General features: G+C 38.6%; 1 protein-coding gene across 1 annotated transcript in view; it reads right to left on the reverse strand.

Annotated features, from left to right (window-relative positions):
* Positions 1–25200, reverse strand: part of BECN1 (beclin 1) — a 1139297-nt gene that overhangs the window by 588480 nt on the left and 525617 nt on the right. Inside the window, exon 5 of the mRNA XM_044054677.1 lies at positions 2248–2306. Coding sequence (XP_043910612.1) covers positions 2248–2306 — 59 coding nt within the window. The remainder of the gene's footprint in view (positions 1–2247; positions 2307–25200) is intronic.

The following is a 25200-nucleotide window of genomic DNA, read 5'->3' on the forward strand; positions in this document are numbered from 1 at the left end:
AAAGTCTCAGACACACAGCCCTGGCAACAGAACAAAATTTATGAGCGTGACTAGGCACTAAGCAAAATAAGCACTGCTCTTGACTGTATCTGTCTCTCACACTAGCATTTGTCTTTCTTGGATGACATGAGAAAAGGGGTTGAGGATGAAAACCTGACAGAGTAGCAAATAAGGAGAAAAAAAAAAAAACAGCAGGGCACTTATCTGAAATGACTTGTTACAATAGCAAACAACTCGGGTGAGCAGATAGACAATCAAAGATGGTGTCCAGATTGTAGGCAGAGAAGTTCTAAGGATAGTACATGCAGACAACGCATTTATGCCCTACATACATGAGGTGCATACGTGCAACATCCCACATACTTGTAAGCAGTAAAAGGCTTTGGTATGCCAGACAAACATCAGGTTGCCCTTGGCAAGGACCATCTCATGTTATGAATACTACAACAGTAGAATAGGACATGTACTGCACATGTACACTGCAGGTCTGACTTGCCAAAGACAAGTGAAAGTATGAAGTAAATCTAACTTACTTATAAAATATGGAACATAACTGCAAAGCATGTGGAATCCATTCATATTTCACATGCAAGTGTAGTTTAAATGTTAAGAGTTCTAAATTTACAGAGAAGCACTATATACATTATAACCAAAGAAAAAAAGTAAGGTCAGGAATATGATCTTAATTATTCAAAACAAGGGTAGAAAAGTGACTATTGTTAACACTTCTGATACACAGGTTCAAGGACTGAGGCTCAATTCAGACTTCCTGTCATTGTATGTGTGCAGTCTACATGTCGCCTCCCCCCTTCAGGTCTGCAGGGATTTGCCCTGCTACTTTTATTTTGATTTGATATGCTACTCTAAACTGTTTGTATAAACTGCATTTACCCTTGTCTGTGTTGTGTCTGAAAACTGTCCAAAACACACCAGGTCACACATCCAGTTACCAAATTAATAAATTACATTTAAAACTGAATGCATCAGCTATGAGCTCTGATCCTTTTATCGTACTCAAACACCGTGCCTTATTGCTGATGATTGTGGTACACCAACTAATCTACATTAGTAAAGGCTGGCTGGGGGGGGGGGGTCAATGGGAAGTAAAGCAGAAGCTAGCATGCTTCTCATGCAGGATAAGGACTCTTGTCTCACACAACACAACCACCCTAACCTTAGGCCTCAGATTATACCAGAAGCATACACAGCGTAAAGCAGAATATTTTATTAGTACAGCTATACTGCAACTTGCCTCCTCAACCATTTGGGAAATTAAGAAAAAAGTCATGTTCCATGGTGCAACCATATTACAGACATATAAATCTACAGAGAAAGGAACAGACACATGACTAAAGGCATTACTGCATTCAGTTTCTGGCCTCTTAAAATTCTAAGGTACTGCAGTTTCGGAGATATAAGGATTTGGGACTTTCTGATTATCCTACTGTTCTGAGCATTGGTTTTGTAACAGGTTCACAGGTGTATATACTAGGCTGACCACCGCTGGGACCTTTTTAAGCTTAAACAAGCATCCCAAACGTATCCAGCAAGCTTATGTGCCTTACGGGTTATTCTAAAGGGTACATATATGCTACACCAAGATTTACAGACCGTCTCTGCCCATTAGAGACATAAATACTAGGCAGTCAGTATGCAGACCATCAGGTGCCTAGTCCATATCCTGACAGTGCCCATAGATAAGAACCAAACCTTATACCTTGTGACTGTTAGGCAAATACCTTAACCACTATGCCACAGCCGAACCTTTTGCTCAGTGTTCACATGCTTACATGCACACCTGCAATGCCATCCTCAAACATCTTTGTCCTTTGCAATCTATGTCATGTGGCAGCTCTTTTCCAGGTTTTCACATGCTAGTGTAGAGTCCTTTTCATGTACACAATTCTCCCTGTGCATCCTGTTCTGCTCCAAAGGAGGGATTCCCCTCTCTCCCTTCCATCCCTTGTCTGTGTTGTGTTTGAAAATGCTTTTGCTAGACAAAGTCACTCACTTTTTGGCTAGCCTTTCCAGTACTTGGGCTCATTAATCAAATCCAAGACATTAACAGTATGATGAAGGTCAAAACCTCAGTGCTAGACTAAAATCCATCCTAAGTGTATACATTTTTGCCTTCAGCAACAGCAGTGAACAATTTCAGTGTAAATAAGCACTCTTGTTAACTGATGTGCTTGAATTGTTTAGCATGTTAGAGTTTAATTCTGGTTTTGGAGAAAAAAAAAAACTCACCTAGCTGGAGGAATGTATCTTCTAGATACAGCATCTTGTCTTCTTTCAGCAAAGGCTTCCTAAAAGTAATATAAAAAAAAAAAGAATTACCAACTGTTTATGCTGCTTATGCTACATAGTAACTTGTGTGTTAAAAGAATTTGCTGCAAACCAGAGTCAATTTGCCTTTTCCCATTGAAAACACACAGCTTTTTTTCAGTACACAAACTCTTAGCTTTTTGTTGTCACATGCATTTGGTGTGTGTGTGTGTGTGTGTGTGTGTGTGTGTGTGTGTGTGTGTGTGTGTGTGTATAAATGCGTGCATCTCAGAGAGTAAAAGTGCCTATTTTTAAATGCAACTCTTACTTGTAAACTAGAATAATTATACTTACTAGATTTTCCAGTCAATGTGATGAATTTTCATTAGTTTTGCCACTGTATACTCACTTACATATCCACTTGCCTAAATATTGGTCACTCCATCTCAAGGTCATCAAACAACTTCCTTTTGTCTCATGCAGGGACCCTTACCATTAATATGACATGGCTGAACACAACGGTTATTTTTTCTGAGTACTATATCACATTTTGATTAGGTTTTACATCTTGTTCTTAAAACTAAAGTAATATACTTGGCAAAATATCCCTAGGATTTTTTTTTTTGTTTGCCTGCCTTCCTTTTAATCTCTAAGTCTGTTGAATTACTCATTGCTACACTATGTAGTTTATGCTGCTGCTGAACAATGAGATATCTGAAAAAGGTCAAGAGAAATGGATGAAAACTGGATACTGATGAAAATAAGTTCATACATTAAGTCACCTGTTGGAGATGAACACTGTAATGGTTATTTTGCCCAAAGAATCACCAAACCAAAGAAGCAGGTAACTGAAGAGAAGAGTTAGGACTCCTCTCCTACCTAGCTGATTTTGCAGTGTGTCACTGTTCTGGAAAATAATGCTAGTACACCACATGTTGTTGCATCTTTAATCTGGTTTACATTAAAAAAACAAAGTGAATATTGAGTGTTACTCAAGCCATATGCCAGAATCAGCTATACTAATTGGGCTCAGAGCAGATCATCTCCATTAAGAAGAAAGAAGCAAGGGGGAAGTGGGTTTGTACTTTAGGCTACAGTTCAGCTCAACAGCTAACAGAATACTTTTTGTACACCAGGCTTGTGAACATTGCAATATCAAAGGCAACCATCATCGGACTTCCATGATATCTGCACACGGATTAACAACTTAATTCTGGCTCTCCCAGTTTGAAAACAGAAACTTAGCACAGAAAGCCAGTGGGCCTAGATTTATGGGTAAATTTCAGTAATTGTCTAGTTAGTGCACTACCTAGATATCAGGAAAAAGAAATATAAAGGACCTGGAAGAAAATCAGCTACAAAAGTTGAGGATTAAACACAAGACTAGGAAAAGTACTGCAGTTGTTCAGTAAGAAGCAGTGCAAGTTCCAGACATGACTTGAGGAAAGTATAAAGCAGCTGCACATAGACCCGGTTAAAACAAAACAAACACTCATGGAATATAGCAACACAAACAATAAAATGCTGGAAAAAAAATGGAAGCAGCTTTGAACAGATATTCAGATAAGGTGATAGAACTGTAAAAGTCAGAGGCTGATATGAAGAAAAGGATGACAGACTATGACACTGCACAAGAAAAGAAGTTTAAAAAAAATATTAGAATTAGAAGACAAAGCATGTAGAGAAAGCTTGAGATTTTCTGCTGTACCAGAGAAGCATTAGTTTTATGAAACTACAAACAAACTGAACTAGTATTCCAAAACAGGAATTGTTAAATGAAAGGGCACATCATTGTGTATGCGCCAAACCTGGCTATGAGAAAACAACCTAGACCTTTAATAGTCAAAATGTAATCTTATCAGCAGAAGGAGTTGATTCTGACAAAACTGCGGCAGAACGACAAAGTACTAAAAGTGGAGGAGAGCAGAGTGTTTGTGGAGAATGACTACTCATTGCACATCAGGCAGAAAAAGAATACATTTATTCCATTATATAAGGAATGCCGAGAAGTAGGCGTGAGTGTCAAACTGCTGTACCCAGCTATCCTCAAAATAATTTTCCCTGGAGAACAAATTTTTTTTTTGAAGAAATACATGCTAAGGAAGAAATACAAAAGTTTGTCCAACAAAAAGTGAGCTGGAAACACAAGGAAATTCTACTTCATGTTCTTCTGGTAATAAAGACCAGACCACAGAGAGACCATGACAATGAAACCCTTCCCAGTGTTTCAATGGAAAATGATTGAGCGAGGGGAAAAAAACACAGAAGTTGACTAGAAGAATCGAGAGTGCACTGGAGATGAAGCAGAGACAGGGTTTGGGAGATGAAGATGAACAGGAACAGAACAAAAGAATCTGGAAATACTGGACTTTCTTGGACTGGTAAACTTTTAGGGGGACTCTAAAGCATATGACATACTTCATGTCATGAACATTTAGAGACTAAAATCAGTAACCTGGAAATTGACAAATGTGGGATTACAAAGCAATAATTACATTTGTGAAACAGAACAGAACAAGAAAAACTGGAAATATTGGACTTGTTTGGACTTTGTTAAACATGTAAGGGACTCTAAAGCATATGCCCTACTTCATGTCATTAATGTTCGGAAAAATACTCAGGAGAGGGGAAGAGGAGGGAGAGAGTTAAGTAAAACAATTTTTTTTCTCAATAGTATTAAGTGGTGCATGACTGTTTTTTTTTGCATGCTTTAAAGTAATTTTTTTTTTAGTTTTTCAGTGTAATGAGGATATTAATGTAAATAGGTTTCTGTTTTTGTTTCTCCCTTCTCTCTTTCTCCTTGTTTAGTTTTAAGAAATGTAGGCATTGCAATGTAAAAAAACAAAAAAGGGCGGTCTAGTTAAGAGCATGACAAAAGCAAAATTAGTGTGCTTTTACTCCTTTTTCTCATGCTTGTATAGGGGAATGACTGTGTTAAGGCATTTCATTTCATATAGTAACAAGTTTTGAGAGAAAGCAAGCAAGTGAAAAAGAATACTGAATATTATAAAGTTTTTTTTTCTAGTAAACAATCCTGTATCTGGTTCTCATGTCATTAGCAAACTGTGATAAACAGAAATGGCTTGAAGAAACTATTTTCTGAAAGCATTCAAGTGTTTTCCCAGCTGGGAGAGCTATAAAGATAAGGTAAAAACTAGACAGCACTTAATAGAATCACAGGCTCTACCATGCATCTTAGCACAGATAAGCTTTCTTTAGATTTCGCTCGAGTCTGTGTGGCTGCCAGTTTGTAACTTATGTTACTATTAAAGGGGTAAAACTTGACATACACAGTTGTGTGTATTAAGTAACTAGGTTTCAGGGGGTATTGAGTGTGTGTGTGTGTATTTTCTTCTGCAAGATGTGACATGGGCTCAAATGGAGATGAAAAGTACATAAAGGACTAACCTGCCAAGCAAGGCATGCATGTAACACAAAAGCTGAAACTAGACACTTAAAAAGTTGTTCTACATAAAACATGGGAATAAAAATCCCTCACGAATATGTCTCTTTCTATAATGTCTTTAAACGTTAATGGTCTCAGACAAATTAAAAAAAAAAAGAAGAGTAGTGAACTATGTTGAGTGCAAATAGCTATGATACAGGAGACAAACTTGGAAAGAACTGAACATGTGAATTTGATAAAGAAAGGTTTTCAGGATGGTTATTCAGCAGAATGCCTGGGGCAAAGGAAGAGAGGAGTACTTATATTAAATTGCAAAGAAGCTCCAATAGTAATACAAGAGGGGAAAAAAGACAACAATGACAGATCATTTGTAGTACTAAGGGGCTACTGGCAAGGGAGGAAGATTACATTGGCATGTATTTATATTCCACTGAAAACTGCTACAACAGAGCTAAAGAAAATTCTGGGAGAAATAATCAGCTTTCAGCAAGGAATATTATTTATATGTGGGGACTGGAATTTGATTTGCAACAGTGAAGATGTATTTGGGGGACACAGAAAGGGAAATATAAAGTAGTGTGTATTTAAAAAAAAACTTTATAAAAATATTTGACATAGAAGATGTGACTTCAGTACTATGAATTTGGAATGAATTTACATATTACTCCACAAGATACAAAAACTGGGCTAGGCTAGACAGAATTTACATTTCACAGGAACATGTGCATTTAATTTAAGGTCTTGTTATGCACCCAATAACTATTTCAGATTATTTCATTATCCTTTGTTTTTGTTATTATTGGTGCATAAAAATGAGACATTGGTGCTTTCCAATCTATGTTGCAGAGACAGGGGTTTAGGGATGGGTAGTGAAAATTATTCAGGAGCTATTAGAGAAGATGGAAACTTATTTTGAAAATATAGCTAGAGTGTGGGATAAAATTAAAATGGAATTAAAAAATAGAGTGGAGATACAAGAAAGGGAGATACGGTTAAGAAGCAACAAGAATTATTTAGGGGGACTGACAAATACTGAAGTACTGCAAAATACTGGGAATCATACAGAAGAAGAGGAGCAACTACAGAATGCTAAACAGAAGATAAGGGACTATCTTGATAACCTGCATGAAGTTTAGAAAGATTGCTGTTAAGCAACTGTTTTTTTTTTTGATAACTCTAGAGCACAAAAAATGTTTAGCACAATGTCTCAGACAACGGAAAGTAGAAACGGCTGTCACCAAGCTTAGGGAGCCTATTACAAGGAAGATAACTGGGAATCCTCTAGAAGTATTAGAAATATTTTGGAAAATCTGTACAAAGCAGAGAAATGTGGAAATCAAGAAAAGGTATGGAAACATTAAACATGCCAGGGCTAGAGGGAGAGGTGGCTCGATTACCAAGATAGGAAGAGACGAGATAAAAATGATGATGTACAACCAAACTATAGGAAAGAGCCCAGGATTAGATGGTATTCCTGTGGACGTTTGGAAGCTAGGAGGGAAAAACTGATGAAGACCTGGAAGGTTTTAACAGTACTTAAACAAAAAGAAAAGTACCAAAATCCTGGAAGAAAGTGGTAGTAGCTGTACTACCTAAAGAGAGTAAAGATCCATCAGATCCAGCTTCACACAGGCCCACTTCAATACTAAATCATGATTATAAAGTGTTTATGTCTATAATGGCTAAAGGAATGGCAAAAGTCATGCCAAAACTGATGGATATGGATCAGTGCAGTTTTGTGGAGGGGAGGCAAACATTTGACAAAAAACATAACAGTGATGATCCAGAGGGAAGCAGAATACAAGAACTGGTGGGTCTTGATGCAGAGAAAGCATTTGACAGAATAAGTTGGGATTTTATGAACAGAGCAATGGAAGCATTTGCATTCCTTTATAAAATTATAAGGCTGATTAGGAGGATATATGAAGGATCCAGAAGATTCCAAGGTGAAAATTTAAGTGGGCGAGGTCCTCTCCAACAATCTCTCCTTGAGAAAAAGAAACAGGCAGGGGTGTCCTCTCCCACACTTGTTATTTGCATTATATTTAGAACCACTGGCAAAGAAAATAAGGGACTCAGAAATTCATGGATATAATTGGTATGGTAGTCAAGAAAAGCTGGCTCTATTTGCAGATGCCATTATTTTATACCTCACAAAACCAGAAGGGGACATTATAGTGCTTAACATATAGTTTCAAACCTTGTCAGGATACAAAATTAATACACCAAAAACAAAAGCAATAGTGGTAAATTATGTATCCACATATAAATTGGTTCAGCAATACCCATATTTATGGGGACATGATAAAATGAAGTATTTAGGAGCATGGATTAAAAAAATATACTGGTGTGGCAGCCAATGATATGTGGGGAGAGATTAAACAAAAGATAATACAAAAACTGAGAAAATGGAAGCTCTGTTACATCGATCTTAATAGCAAGATACAAGCAGTTACAATGTTTTCAGTCCCTTTAGTCTTGTACACTGGTCGGGCATATGTTTATCAATCAGAGAAGTTCTGGATAGCAATTAATAAAGAGCCAAAAAATTTTATCTGGGAGGGGAAGACAGCAAGAGTCAAATGGGATAAGCTTATTCTTCCAATAGAAAAGGGTAGACTGGGATTACTAAAGTTGAAGGGGTATTTCAGAGCAACACAGTTAAGACTCCTATACATAGCACAAGGAGAAAACTATAATTCAAAGTAGAAAGAAATGATGACGAAAACAGGAGGGAAGCTCAAGTAACAGGGAGAGATTGGGATTTTGGATGCAGACCTTTAACTCATTAACCCCGAGTACCTTTTCAGGGTGCCTTTGTGCTTACATACGAGTGCTCTCTGAGACGCATGAAAACATATGCTGTTCCACAAGAGTACCTTCCACAAGTTCCATTAACTTTGCAGTAAAGTTTTAGCTGCACTTTCACATATTAAGTTGAAATAGTACCTGAACATTGTCAGGTACCTTCACAACTTAATTTTCAGTGTGGATTAACATTAGGTTTATATTTAAAATGTACGAGAAAATTGGCTTACCATGCACTGTGTATCTGCTTGTGACCACAGCAAGCAAATTCGATATGTGTTGCAGGAAGTGAGTAGGTGGCAGCCAATCAGATTCTTGCAATCCAAGCCGCCACTTGCCTAACACCTCCACCCCCTGACCTAAGTTTTCTTTGTTCTGTTATAATAAATAGAGCTTCCTCCAGCAGAAATTCCCTTTCTGTCATCTGCTTTATTGCTACTGGATTCTACTGTCTACTGTAACTGAACATTTCTGTGCACCGTTTCAGACGACCACCAATAATTCACCCCCTGAGATTACACCCGTGAGAAACCCTGAAAGGCAAGTGCTATACTGCTGCAAGGGAGATCTTCCTTCCATCAAGAAGTGCTCATTGTACAGAATAGCTGTAAAAAGTTTCAACAATAACAGTTTTTGAGTTGTGCTGTAAAGTAGTAAGTGTTAAACACTCATTTGGATAGCTCTACATGCATAAGTAAACTGAAACATGTAGCAATGATTAGTTTGGATCGCGGGAGCATAGTACTAGAAGTTGAAATGTGTAGTAGGGTCTGAATTAGGAAACGGCGGCTCTTTTTGCTTAAATCTTTTTACATTAAAATTTTAAAACAGAGGAGAGACATACGAGGAAGGCTTACAGCTGGTCTTGTAGTTGGTAAATTAGCTGTGAACCACTTTTGCTGAACATTGTCCATCAAAAGAGCACTGTTAAAAATCATGACAGAATGTGCATAAATGTCTGTGAACATAGGAGTAGACAGCCACACACTGTGAAAAATGATGTGCAAATTATTTTCTAAATGGTAAAGTTTTGTCTTGCCCAGCTAATGGGCACTATTATGTCCCAGAATTTGTGTTACGATTGTTGTATGCTGTAATAGTACGGTTTAAAATACATTTTGTTGAATATTAGTATCCCTTGCGTCTGTGCTTACAACACTACTGTAGTTATATATTTTAAAGCAGACAATTATATAAAGGACACAATGAAATAAAAAGGAGCAAATGAGTTAACAAAGCAATTGTGTCAATAGTGGCAAATGCTTTCGTTGACTAGTTTAAAAAAAATATCTGCAATGAGTACTTGCTTTTCATATTTAGAATATATAGCATGAGTCAAATGACAGGGACAAGGAAGCAACCTAATATATATGCAGACTCTTGGTATGCAAATCTAAAATTTTTGGATATAGACTTGTACCTAAAATCTGTGTAGTGAGTGTACTTTTGTCACTTAGCGAATTCTGTAAGCATCATTATTATATACAACACACACACAAACTTCATGAAAAATGTAGATACAGCATACACAGACAGTGTAAACACTGCTCACCTGTCTCTGCAGGATAAAAATTCCATACTGAAAGAAAGATTAGAAATAGACTGGCCTGTCACTGGTATAGCTGCACCTTTCAGAGACTCCACTTTTATGCCTATGAAGGGGAGAAGTGTCCATTGCGAATTTTTACAGCTTAGTATTATTACAAACAGGACAGGAAATGCATACATATATTTAATGACGGTACTGTTGGGTAACTCATCTTGTTTTATGTGTCACATCATTCAAATGCATTGTTTGTATTGTAAGTAGAGAGTATATATTTAATAGTGCTAAAGCAGCAGCTAATGTCCTAAGCATCTTCTGAAGTTGAAGTTAAGCAGCTGATTTGTTTCAGCATGGGAGCCAATGCCCTAATCAGTGAGCCCACCCCAATTATCTTCATTTCAGCTTGGAAAGAACGGCTGATGTGGGCTGGCATAAAATTGTCGATTTTGTTTACCGTCAACTCCCTTACTTCAACCTAGCAGCCCAGCTTCGCGACATAGTGCTTCCTAGTAACAGTGTTGTTTACAAGCTCCCTGCAGTTCTTCTCAGCATCACTTTACAAGCTGGGCTAATGCTGCTTGGGAGCCGAATCACTCATCCACGTATTAATTCATATCTCTCTCAGTCCCATGGGAAATGTGGCTCTGGAAAAAGATATTGCGACAGGAAAGCTTAAAAACACACACACATTTTTTTGTAAAAAATAAATAAATGAATAAAAATAACAAAACATCGAAGACAGCAGTCCGTATATCTCCTGTACTTGATATTTACTCCTACAGAATGAAATAAGTTTATGAAATTGTTTGTTTAAATAAATCCCATGCACTTTAAGCATCAGTGAAATACTTAAGAGCAAACTCATGTATTTGGATTGTACTGATTAATTTATTGCTTTACTGGTCGCGTCTTGACGAAAGTGCACTTTTCGTCTGTACAAAATGGAACATTTTAGCACGTACAAATTACAACCAAATTACAGTCAATTCAAGTATTGTGCAACAATCAGATGTAACATTAATGTAGTCCACCTATGAAAGAAAGGAGCTAAGCTCAAACAATGCATGCATGCAAAACCAGTCACTTATTGTGGAGCTTAGCATTAACACTAAGCTTCTTAGCACAACAATGAAGAACAAAGCTAAAAGTAATTGGGGGGGTGGGGGTCAAAGGCCTAAAATCAGGGGAAAGACTTTAAATATAACTATTAACCACTGCAGAAATGAATGACTGAAATGCAAGCATCAATCTCATTTATTTATGGGAATCGTATAAGCTAAAGGCCTTAATCTTAGACCCCACAGTGGTATGATGGATACCTATCAGCCTCAAGGACAGAATGTACATTTTCCATGTAGGTGATGCCTATTCAAACAGACAATGTGATCAGGGGTGTCTTCAGGGATCTGTGCTTGGTCCTCTCCTGTTGAGCATTTATTTCTCTGACTTCTAAACTTAATCAGCTTTTAGAAGGGAATATTATTTATGGCTAGTGACTGGATGAAGTTATGGGAAAGAGTTGTGGAAGCTAGGTTAAGAAGGAAGGTGGTGATTAGTGATCAGCACTATGGTTTCATGCCAGGAAAGAGCACTACAGATGCAATGTTTGCTCTGAGAGTTTTGAGGGAGAAGTACAGAGAAGGTCAAAAGGAGTTGCATTGCGTCTTTGTGGACTTAGAGAAAGCATATGACAGGGTGCCTAGAGAGGAGTTGTGGTATTGTATGAGGAAGTCGGGAGTGTCAGAGAAGTATGTAAGAGTGGTACAGGATATGTACGAGGGTAGTGTGACAGCGGTGAGGTCTGTGATGGGAGTGATGGATGCGTTTAAGGTGGAGGTGGGATTACATCAAGGATCAGCTCTGAGACCTTTCTTATTTGCAATGGTGATGGACAGGTTGATGGACGAGATCAGACAGGAGTCCCCGTGGACTACGATGTTTGCAGATGACATTGTGATCTGTAGTGAGAGTAGGGAACAGGTGGAGGAGACCCTGGAGAGGTGGAGATATGCTCTAGAGAGAACAGGAATGAAGGGTCAGCAGGACTAAGATAGAATATGTGTGCGTGAATGAGAGGGAGGATAGAGGAATAGTGAGGATGCAGGGAGTAGAGGTGGCAAAAATGGATGAGTTTAAATACTTGGAATCAACAGTTCAGAGTGATAGTGAGTGTGGAAGAGAGGTGAAGAAAAGAGTACAGGCAGGATGGAGTGGGTGGAGAAGAGTGCCAGGAGTGATTTGTGACAGACGAGTACCAGTAAGAGTGAAAGGGAAGGTCTACAAGAGGGTAGTGAGACCAGCTATGTTATATGGGTTGGAGACAGTGGCACTGACAAAAAGGCAGGAGTCAGAGCTTGATGTGGCAGAGTTGAAGATGTTAAGATTTGCACTGGGTGTGACGAGGATGGACAGGATTAGGGATAAGCATATTAGAGGGTCAGCCCAGGTTGGAAGGTTTGGAGACAAAGCCAGAGAGGCAAGATTACGTTGGTTTGGACATGTGATGAGGAGGGATGCAGAGTATATTGGGGAAAATATGCTAAGGATGAAGCTGCCAGGTAACAGGAAAAGAGGAAGGCCTAAGATAAGGTTTATGGATGTGGTGAGAGAGGACATGCAAGTGGTTGGTGTGACACAGCAAGATGCAGAGGACAGGAAGAAATGGAAACAGTTGATCTGCTGTGGCGACGCCTAACAGGACCAGCCGAAAGAAGAAGACTGGAACTTGATTTGCAATAGTGAGGATGCTTTAGGGGCCCTATAAAGGAAAATATAGAGTAGACATTTGAAGTAATATAGTGAGAATATTTGGTATGGAAGATGTGCATCTAATAGTAGGAACTCAGACAGGATTTACATATTATTCCCCAAGGTAGAATAACTGGGCTAGGCTGGAAAGAAGTTATATTTCAAGGGAGCGTGTGTATTTAATTGAAAGCTTTGACATACATGTGATTCAGCTCACACTACAATAAAAACTAAGGTAAAGATGCAAGGTAATGAACTAAAAATGAGACACTGGTGCTTTGCTACTTACCTGTAGGAGAGGAATTTAAGGAAATGGCAGTGGAAATTATTCAAGAGTTATTATGAAAGATAACAATTTCTTTAGAAGGGATAGCTAGTGAGAAGGATAAAATGAAAAGTGATTTTAAAAACTGGAATGTAGAAGTCAAGAAAATGGGTTTTGTCCAGTTGGAATTTTCCTGGTCATCAAAGACAAATAAATGAATACTAAATAAACTAAAAGCTCTTGATTACAGATATTGATAGTAAGATACAAGCAGTGAAAATGTTTTAGTCCCCATACAGGTCAGGCATACTTTTATCAACCAGAGAAGAAGTTGTGGAAGATAATTACGAGTTGAAAGATTGATATGGGAGGACAAGAGTTACGTGGAATAAGCTGATTCTCCTAACGGAACAAGGGGGTTTAGAATTACCTGCTTTAAATTGCTGTTTTAGAGCTACACAGTTATGAATTGTATATATAAAAACAGGTTATAAATCAGAGTGGAAATGGATGATAATGAAATGGGGAAAGTTTGAGAAATAAGGAGAGTGTAGGATTTGTGATGCATCTCCTTAAGGAGATTAACAACAACCACACAGAATATTATATTCTTAAAGAAGCAGAAAGTATTCTCGGAACCAACCCATCACAGGAATGGAGAAGGGAGAGCTTGCCAACAGGGATGACTGCAGGTAGGGACACAGAAAATAGAAAAGGGGGGCTAGAGAATTTACTGGAGAATATCTGCAAATGAACCAAGGTATTGGAAGCAATTTACTGGATAGGGAAAGGAAACACAGTGGGATGAGGAGAGGCAGAAATTTGGACTGCAAGTTAGAGACTGCCCTCCCTACCAAGGATTGACTTCAGAGTACATAGAAAGGGATTGTGCAATGCTAAGTGAAGGATCAGCTATGGTAGTGTTTTTTTTATTCAAGTCTAGAACACAAACTCGTGTTAAAAAAGGGCAGATTTGTGGAGTTTTTCTCCCCGGGTCTCCGCTGAAATGGGGTTCTTCTGCTTAGTCAGCCTAGCCTGGTCAACAGAAGCAAAATAGCATAACATAAATAAAACAAATAACTAAGAAAGAATTAGAGATTATAAAGACTGGCAAGACAGAGAGAGTGTGGAAAGACAATATACAAAGGAGCAATGACAGGACAGATGTATGGCTCCCCAAGTATGCAACAGAGTTGAGGGTTTAGGATTTTTTTGGAAGTGTTTATGTAAATAGATCACCCCTTAGCAATCCACAGGAGACAGAATAGAGGGAAAGGGCTTTACAGCACTCTGCATATTGCAGGTTTGTTATGCCTTGTATTCCTTTTGTAAGGAACAGTTGAGGTCACTAGTTGCTGCATATGCCCTTCCAAAGTGCCCACTGACCAAGTGAGTCTAACCAAGTGCTTTGGAAGTGAAATGCACATGAGAATGTTGCAATTTACTTGACCACAGCATTGTGAGATGTAGACAAAGAATTGTAATACGAGTCATTGCTTGGTACCTTACTAAGAAATAGGTGGGATGAAGGGCTCAGTAGTAAGTATTAATACTACTTTCACGGAGTAAGTGTTGTACTATTTTTACTGAAGGTGCAGAAGGTAATATAATGAATGCCTACTCAACAGGCAATTATCACCTGTGTCTGAGCACGCATAACTTTGCACATCATTAGCACAGTGTAGTTACAATACAGCACTGAGTCATTATCATTTTTCGGGCAAAACTGTCAGCAGCTGTCACTGCTATTCACATAAGTAAAATTCATTATCACACTGGTGAATGCGAAAGTCAGATTTGCCTTTTTCTCCACTTGGAGTCATTGCAGTCCACCCCCACCCCAATTGCTAGAATAAGAGGATTTCTGGTAGGCTGTATGAAGGATTTGAATGTATATGTTATTATTTAGTGCCTTGTGTCCTGTGATTTGCCATAAAATCACAAATTGTTGTGATAAACAGACCAAAGTTATGAAGCTTCATCTGGACAGTTGAGATTTCTGACCTTCTCACACAGAGCAACACACTCACCCTCTACTTCAGACATCAAGCAGCTAGTTTACATTCCATGCACACACCTACTGTCTCACACATGTATTTCTTTATGTACCTTCTCTGATGTCTGTATTATACCTTGTCTGATGTCTGAATCATGATGTGAGTATAAAATCTGTAATGCTCTTATAAATTACTAAGGTCATATGACATACTACACAATGACTCTCTTAGGAGTATACATTTATACTTATGTTTTTGTGTGCATGTGGAAGAAAATATTTTACGTTGTTTACTTTTTACTTGTAAGGGGTGCCACTGTGATGCAATGTTTCCCTCCGGGAAAGGACACATGCAAAAAGACAAAGCCTGGGTCAGTCTGCTTTTCACATACTGTCTTGCTGTAGCTCTCCACTCAGTCTCCCCCCCTTCAGGTGTAGTAAATGTATGTAGGTCAGGGCAAGAGGGCTGACATTAGCTCCCCCCTTTCACTCCTTTTGGGCACTGCCGAAAGGACACATGTAAATGGAAAAGGCAGAGTGCTGCCACTGCATGTAATCGTGAGTTATTGCTGCTACCAGCAGTCTGAGTGGGTAGTCAGCACCGTTATGGGACACTTAAGATGCCCACAAGCTAAAGCTCCATGCCTGTCCTTGGTATATTAGTGGAGTGGCGGTCCTTACCCTGCTTTTTCCATTTACATGTGCCATTTCTGTGCCCCTTCATCAGTCATTGTGTGTAATTTGGTGTTTTCATGGGTGGCAGGTATGTACCTCTGCAGAGTCATCACCACTTATGCACCTTATGAAAAGAATAATGCCCCTGTGGATAGGGGAGAAGATTTGGATGGTCTAACCAGGTAATGCATTATGATATGCATATAAATGTAGTCCTCCAATACATCTGTCAGACATCAGTAGTAATCTGAATTTTCCTTCATGTGCAGGTTCGCCCACCTTCTGATACTGTCCTGGCTTCAAGAGCAAGAGGACGACAACTGAGTGTGGGTATGTGGCCATTCCTACATTCACTGAGCTGCCAGCCATGCCTCCGTAACTAAAAACCACTACAACTTGAGATTCCCCACATCTAGTGTGAAGGTACACTGGATTGCAAGAAGAGGTATGCATTGAAGCAGAGTACTGCAGTTGTTGGAAGAGAAGTGTCCCATCTACCATGAGCCGGACATCCTTGTGCTGCACAATGGAGGGAATGATGTCATCAGTCAACCACTGGGAAGGCTACGGTTTCAAATCAGAGCAATTTTTGAACACCTGCAGTCATGGTGGACGTCATTTTGTGTGGTCAGACATAATTCCTCGTCAGATATGGAAAACAGCAAACAGTCAACAGACAGCACACAAGGCCAGACGTTTATAGAATGGGTTCATACATGGCTTGATGCACAGGGTCGGTGGATCTACAATCTTCCATGACAGTATCACTGCAGAAGATGTTCACCTCTTCAGAAGTGATGGAGTTCACCTAACTGAGGAGGGCATTGCGTTGTTCTTGACTGACCTCCGCAATGGTGAGAGGAGAGCTATGCAGGATTGGTAACATGCAGCTTATCAGAAGATTGGAAAACACCCATGACCAAGTAGGACCAGTATGGTAAGTAAAACTCTATTATGAATTGTGTTGAGTAAAATATGATATATTTCCAAGTTTGGCAAATAACTGTGGGAAAGAGCTGGTGAAGATGCTGAGAAATAACTGTTTCAGGAGAGTGCTACCACGTACAATCGGATATATATCAGTTACCATCCTGCAATACTTTTTTATTCTTCTTTTATCAGGCATGTGTAGAGTTTAGATGACAGGAAGGGCTTAGTAATACAGAACTTGATCCCTTAGGTCCATTGCTGAATGGACACATGTAGAGAGAAAAGGCATAGGTAAAGAAGACTGCTGACACTAAAGGAGGTTGTGAGACTGTAGTGGCATAAGCTGTCTGAGTGGAGAGCCAGCACAGGTATCTGACAGATCAGATGGCCTTGCCTGCCACTGAAGTCCCATGCCTGCCCTGGGTTCATTAGTGGAGTGGCGGTCCTTACCTTGCTTTTTCTCTTTGCATGTACCCATTCAGCAGTATGTTGGCCACACCAAGAATGTGTACATTTACCATCATGTGCGTCTACACAGTAAAAAACAACTGGTTCTGAATACTGTACACACATGTACAGATATCAGTTTTGTTAGGACTCAGGTTATGGAAGTTATGATTTTTTTCATACTTTGGTAAATAATTTTGCAAGGGACCATCTGAATGTGGTAAGTAATACCTCATTTTGAAGACAGTACTGATAGTTCCAACACGGTAAAAGAACTGTCCCTGTATGTTGTACACATGTACAGATATCAAATTTTGTTTTGGAGTTAGGTTATGGAAATTATGATTTTTTTTCATATTTTGGTAAACAACTTTGCAAGGGAGCATGTTAGTGTACCAAGTAATGCCTCATTTTGAAGACAGTGTTACTCCTTACAACACGGTAAAAGAACTGTCTGTGCACTGTACACATGTACAGATATAACAGTTTGTTTAATCTTGTAGGAGTATGAAAATGATACACTTCCAGTACTTATTATTATGCCCATACCTTTGCCCTTTGCAAGGGAGCATGGTGATGACACAAATGATGCATCGTTTTGTAGCTGACAATGAGATGCACAACTTCTACACTGATATGTAGGCTCTGTCTGTGACAGGTAATCAGATATATTTCTCATAATTGATAAAGCATAATATTAATCATATTTCTGTGAATATCTCTATAAAGGAGTACCACACAGTAATGGTTAAGGCATCATTTTAAAGTTGACATTCATACTAATAAATTAAATACAAATTGTATGGGCCTACATGGTACATTGACCAAGATATTGTGCTTTGCTTTTCCAAAAAGGTAAAAAATATGCACAATATCAACATTCCTTGCCACATATTCAATAATAACTTTGATATGCACTATCACCATTTACACAGTTGGAAAGGTCAGCGTCTGCTGAACAACTTTTGCATTTACATTTTAGTCTAGCTCTTGTAGTTAAAGAGTTATGAACATTTGTTTTCTGTATGGCATTACAAATGGATTTTCTGAAAATGAGCTCAGGCTGCACTGTTGTTCCTATGGTGGAATTGAGCAGGCAGCTTTTTCTGAGCTGCTCCGGAGTGAATGAGTTAAGGAGAACAATAATCATACAGAAAGTTATATTCATGAAGTAGCAGAAGGTCTTCTAAGAACTAAGTCCACATAGGAATGAATAAAGGAGATTCTGCCAATAGGGATGAATGCAATTAGGGATACAGACAATACAGAAGAGGGGGCGGAAATATAATGGAGAAAACTGGCAAAGGAATGAAGATACTGGAAGCAAATAACTACAGAGGGAAAGGTACTTGAATGATAAATGCCAAGAACTTATTTGAACCGCAGGCTAAAGATTGCCTTCCATATAAAGGAAAGATGTGAGATTATAGGCAAAGAGAAAGAAATATGGGGTCCTAAACGAAAGACCAGCATTGGTACAGTTTTAGTAGAATCTACAATAGAAGTTGTCATTATGAAAGAAATTAGTATGTCATATAAAATCTTGCATGACAACTATAACAATCAGATGAGGTTAGGAAGGACTGGGAAGAGAGATTAAGTAAGCAATTCACAAATGGGGGGATGCAAGTCTCCCAAACGTGCAAAAAAATCTAGAAAATTTTGGATCCTTGCCTGAAAGTGCATACACAGGTAGTTTTATACCCTAATCAGGTAGAAAGCAAATGTTGGAGGTGTGATGGGGCAGAAACTGGTAACTGGCAACATATTTTCTGGGAGTGTTATGAGTTGGTAGACTTTAAAGATTCCTTGCACACTGTCAGAGATGCAGGGTGAGCAAGCTGGAGTGACTAAGGAAATGATTTTTTTTTTTCTTTTTTTTTTTTTATAATTATGACACAAACTCAGAACTGCCTAGACATAAGGTCTTGCAGAGTTTCGTTATGATGGCTGCTACAAAAAGCAATTACCAGAAAATGGAAATCAAAGTCTACACCAAGTTTACTAGGGCTAGTGAAGATAGCAACAGAGTTAAAAACTAGTAGAACTGGGATCTTTGAAAAAAGGCAGGAGAAAATTACATTGCAAAAAATGGGTACTGTGCGATAAATAAATGCAGAGAAGGAGCGAGGTTTAAAAGAAGGCAGGATTTGAATGGGCTATGTAATGGTTGACTAAATGACTGGACATGATAAATAAAAGTGATGTACAATGTTTGCAGCTACAGTTGTGTCAGCATGGTTTGGAATATATGATCTTTGCAACTGGGATTGTGTCAGTATTGTTTATTGTAATTTATATAAATAAAACATGGCCTATGTCATACATGATAATTTAACAGATGTTTCTTGTTTAAAAAAAGACAACTGTCATCGGAAACTGAAAAAAAAAAGATTTTAATTTTATGACTTATTTAGCATTACTTCTCCAACAGATGCAGCAAATTTTCTGCTGTACCACAGAGACTGGAATAAACAGATTGTATTAACTCTATGAAGACACAAATAAGCAACTGGACTGCTATTCCACACCAGGATTTATTAATTCAAAGGGCACACTGAGAAAGCATGTAAAGATGCAATCCTACCAGCAAAGGCTTGATCCTGACAAAACTGAAGCAGAAGGGCAAAGTATTAAAAGTTGAAGACAGTAGCTTGATTGTGGACAATGATTATTCACCGTACACCTGGCAAAAGAGAATTCCAGTAATCAAGGAATGCTGAGAGGCAGGAGTGATATTTAAGCTGCTATATCCAGCTGTCAGAATTTTTTTTCTGGAGGATCAATGTCATTTTTAATACAGGACAATCCAAGGAGGAAATACAAAAAAGTTTGTCTAACAAAAAGTGAGCTACATGATTACAGTGGCATGCATTTATATCCCCCTAAAACTGCTATAATGGAGCTTAAGAAAATTCTGGGAGAAATAATCAGCTTTCATTAATGTTAATTACAGGTGGAGACTGGAATTTGGTTTGCAACAGTGAAGATGCGTCTGGGGGGCTTATAAGGGGAAAATTTAACAAGGGAGGGTAGATTTTTGAAGATATTTATGAAAATGTTTGGCATGGAAGATGTGAATTCATTACTAGGAGTTCAGAGTGAATTTACATATGACTCACAGAGATACAAAAATTAGGCAAGGCTAGATAGATTGTATATCTCACAGGAACATGTGCATTTACTTGAAGGTCTTGAAACACACTCAGTAACTATTTCAGATCATGGACCAATAATAATTAAAATAAAATGCAAGGTAATGAAATGAAAATAAGACACTGGTGCTTTCCCACCAGAAGAATTCAGGAGCTACTAGAGAAGATAGATTTACCTTCTAAAAAAATTAGCTAAGGAGAGGGATAAAATTAAAGTGGAAGAAAAATATTTTCACGTTGTTTACTTTTTACTTGTAAGGGGGTGCCACTGTGATGCAATGTTTCTCCGGGAAAGGACACATGCAAGGAAGACAAAGCCTGGGTCAGTCTGTTTTCACATACTGTCTTGCTGTAGCTCTCCACTCCAGTCTCCTTCCAACTAGGTGTAGTAAATGTATGTAGGTCAGGGCAAGAGGGCTGACATTAGCTCCCCTTCACTTCCTCCCTTTTGGGCACTGCGAAAGGACACATGTAAATAAGGCAGAGTGTTGCCACTGCATGTAATAAGTGAGTTATTGCTGCTACCAGCAGTCTGAGTGGGTAGTGATCCCAGTACCGGTATGGGACACTTAAGATGCCACAAGCTAAAGCTCCATGCCTGTCCCTTGGTATATTAGTGGAGTGGCGGTCCCTTACCTGCTTTTCCATTTACATGTGCCATTTCTGCCCCTTCATCAGTCATTGTGTGTAATTTGGTGTTTTCATGGGTGGCAGGTATGTACCTCTAGAGTCATCACCACTTATGCACCTTATGAAAAGAATAATGCCCCTGTGGATAGGGAGAAGATTTGGATGGTCTAACCAGGTAATGCATTATGATATGCATATAAATGTAGTCCTCCAACATCTGTCAGACATCAGTAGTAATCTGAGATTTTCCTTCATGTGCAGGTTCGCCCCACCTTCTGATACTGTCCCAGCTTCCAAGAGCAAGAGGACGACAACTGAGTGGTTGTGCATGTGGCCATTCCTACATTCACTGAGCTGCAGCCATGCCTCCGTAACTAAAAACCACTACAACTTGAGATTCCCCACATCTAGTGTGAAGGAACACTGGATTGCAAGAAGAGGTATGCATTGAAACAGAGTACCGCAGTTGTTGGAAGAGAAGTGTCCCATCTACCATGAGTCGGACATCCTTGTGCTGCACAATGGGAGAGGAATGATGTCATCAGTCAACCACTGGGAAGGCTACGGTTTCAAATCAGAGCAATTTTTGAACACCTGCAGTAGTCATAGTGGACGATCATTTTGTGTAGTCAGACATAATTCCCTCGTCAGATATGGAAAACAGCAAACAGTCAACAGACCGAAAAGCACACAAGGCCAAACGTTTATAGAATGGGTTCATACATGGCTTGAAGCGGTGCACAGGGTGGTGGATCTACAATCTTCCATGACAGTATCACTTTTACGCAGAAGATATTCACCTCTTCAGAAGTGATGGAGTTCACCTAACTGAGGAGGGGCATGCGTTGTTCTTGACTGCCTCCGCAATGTGAGAGAGAGCTATACAGGATTGGTAACATGCAGCTTATCAGAAGATTGGAAAACACCTATGACCAAATAGGGACCAGTATGGTAAGTAAAACTCTATTATGAATTGTGTTGAGTAAAATATGATATATTTCAAGTTTGGCAAATAACTGTGGGAAAGAGCTGGTGAAGATGCTGAGAAATAACTGTTTCAGGAGAGTGCTACCGCATTACAATCGGATATATATCAGTTACCATCCCTGCAATACTTTTTATTCTTCTTTTATCAGGCATGTGTAGAGTTTAGATGACAGGAAGGGCTTAGTAATACAGAACTTGATCCCATAGGTCCATTGCTGAATGGACACATGAGAGAAGAAAGGCATAGGTAAAGAAGACTGCTGACACTAAAGGAGGTCGTGAGACTGTAGTGGCATAAGCTGTCTGAGTGGAGAGCCAGCACAGGTATCTGACAGATCAGATGGCCTTGCCTGCCACTGAAGTCCCATGCCTGCCCTGGGTTCATTAGTGGAGTGGCGGTCCTTACCTTGCTTTTTCTCTTTGCATGTACCCATTCAGCAGTATGTTGGCCGCACCAAGAATGTGTACATTTACCATCATGTGCATCTACACAGTAAAAAACAACTGGTTCTGAATACTGTACACACATGTACAGATATCAGTTTTGTTAGGACTCAGGTTATGGAAGTTATGATTTTTTTCATACTTTGGTAAATAATTTTGCAAGGGACCATCTGAATGTGGTAAGTAATACCTCATTTTGAAGACAGTACTGATAGTTCCAACACGGTAAAAGAACTGTCCCTGTATGTTGTACACATGTACAGATATCAAATTTTGTTTTGGAGTTAGGTTATGGAAATTATGATTTTTTTTCATATTTTGGTAAACAACTTTGCAAGGGAGCATGTTAGTGTACCAAGTAATGCCTCATTTTGAAGACAGTGTTACTCCTTACAACACGGTAAAAGAACTGTCTGTGCACTGTACACATGTACAGATATAACAGTTTGTTTAATCTTGTAGGAGTATGAAAATGATACACTTCCAGTACTTATTATTATGCCCATACCTTTGCTCCCTTTGCAAGGGAGCATGGTGATGACACTAAATGATGCATCGTTTTGTAGCTGACAATGAGATGCACAACTTCTACACTGATATGTAGGCTCTGTCTGTGACAGGTAATCAGATATATTTCTCATAATTGATAAAGCATAATATTAATCATATTTCTGTGAATATCTCTATAAAGGAGTACCACACAGTAATGGTTAAGGCATCATTTTAAAGTTGACATTCATACTAATAAATTAAATACAAATTGTATGGGCCTACATGGTACATTGACCAAGATATTGTGCTTTGCTTTTCCAAAAAGGTAAAAAATATGCACAATATCAACATTCCTTGCCACATATTCAATAATAACTTTGATATGCACTATCACCATTTACACAGTTGGAAAGGTCAGCGTCTGCTGAACAACTTTACATTTACATTTTAGTCTAGCTCTTGTAGTTAAAGAGTTATGAACATTTGTTTTCTGTATGGCATTACAAATGGATTTTCTGAAAATGAGCTCAGGCTGCACTGTTGTTCCTATGGTGGAATTGAGCAGGCAGCTTTTTCTGAGCTGCTCCGGAGTGAATGAGTTAAGGAGAACAACAATCATACAGAAAGTTATATTCATGAAGTAGCAGAAGGTCTTCTAAGAACTAAGTCCACATAGGAATGAATAAAGGAGATTCTGCCAATAGGGATGAATGCAATTAGGGATACAGACAATACAGAAGAGGGGAAATATAATGGAGAAAACTGCAAAGGAATGAAGATACTGGAAGCAAATAACTACAGAGGAAAGGTACTTGAATGATAAATGCCAAGAACTTATTTGAACTGTGAGGCTAAAAGATTGCCTTCCATATAAAGGAAGATGTGAGATTATAGCAAAGAGAAAGAAATATGGGGTCCCAAGCGAAAGACCAGCATTGGTACAGTTTTAGTAGAATCTACAATAGAAGTTGTCATTATGAAAGAAATTACAGGTCATATAAAATCTTGCATGACAACTATAACAATCAGATGAGGTTAGGAAGGACTGGGAAGAGAGATTAAGTAAGCAATTCACAAATGGGGGGATGCAAGTCTCCCAAACGTGCAAAAAAATCTAGAAAATTTTGGATCCTTGCCTGAAAGTGCATACACAGGTAGTTTATACCCTAATCAGGTAGAAAGCAAATGTTGGAGGTGTGATGGGGCAGAAACTGGTAACTGGGAACATATTTTCTGGGAGTGTTATGAGTTGGTAGACTTTAAAGATTCCTTGCACACTGTCAGAGATGCAGGGTGAGCAAGCTGAGTGACTAAGGAAATGATTTTTTTTTCTTTTTTTTTTATAATTATGACACAAACTCAGAACTGCCTAGACATAAGGTCTTGCAGAGTTTCGTTATGATGGCTGCTACAAAAGCAATTACCAGAAAATGGAAATCAAAGTCTACACCAAGTTTACTAGGGCTAGTGAAGATAGCAACAGAGTTAAAACTAGTAGAACTGGGATCTTTGAAAAAAGGCAGGAGAAAATTACATTGCAAAATGGGTGCTAAAGTATAAATAAATGCAGAGAAGGAGCGAGGTTTAAAGAAGGCAGGATTTGAATGGGCTATGTAATGGTTGACTAAATGACTGGACATGATAAATAAAAGTGATGTACAATGTTTGCAGCTACAGTTGTGTCAGCATGGTTTGGAATATATGATCTTTGCAACTGGGATTGTGTCAGTATTGTTTATTGTAATTTATATAAATAAAACATGGCCTATGTCATACATGATAATTTAACAGATGTTTCTTGTTTAAAAAAAGACAACTGTCATCGGAAACTGAAAAAAAAAAGATTTTAATTTTATGACTTATTTAGCATTACTTCTCCAACAGATGCAGCAAATTTTCTGCTGTACCACAGAGACGGGAATAAACAGATTGTATTAACTCTATGAAGACACAAATAAGCAACTGGACTGCTATTCCACACCAGGATTTATTAATTCAAAGGGCACACTGAGAAAGCATGTAAAGATGCAATCCTACCAGCAAAGGCTTGATCCTGACAAAACTGAAGCAGAAGGGCAAAGTATTAAAAGTTGAAGACAGTAGCTTGATTGTGGACAATGATTATTCACCGTACACCTGGCAAAAGAGAATTCCAGTAATCAAGGAATGCTGAGAGGCAGGAGTGATATTTAAGCTGCTATATCCAGCTGTCAGAATTTTTTTTCTGGAGGATCAATGTCATTTTTAATACAGGACAATCCAAGGAGGAAATACAAAAAAGTTTGTCTAACAAAAAGTGAGCTACATGATTACAGTGGCATGCATTTATATCCCCCTAAAACTGCTATAATGGAGCTTAAGAAAATTCTGGGAGAAATAATCAGCTTTCATTAATGTTAATTACAG

Source organism: Protopterus annectens, chromosome 13.part0 (assembly GCF_019279795.1).
Source record: "Protopterus annectens isolate FY-2018-M chromosome 13.part0, PAN1.0, whole genome shotgun sequence".
Classification (NCBI taxonomy): domain Eukaryota; kingdom Metazoa; phylum Chordata; order Ceratodontiformes; family Protopteridae; genus Protopterus; species Protopterus annectens.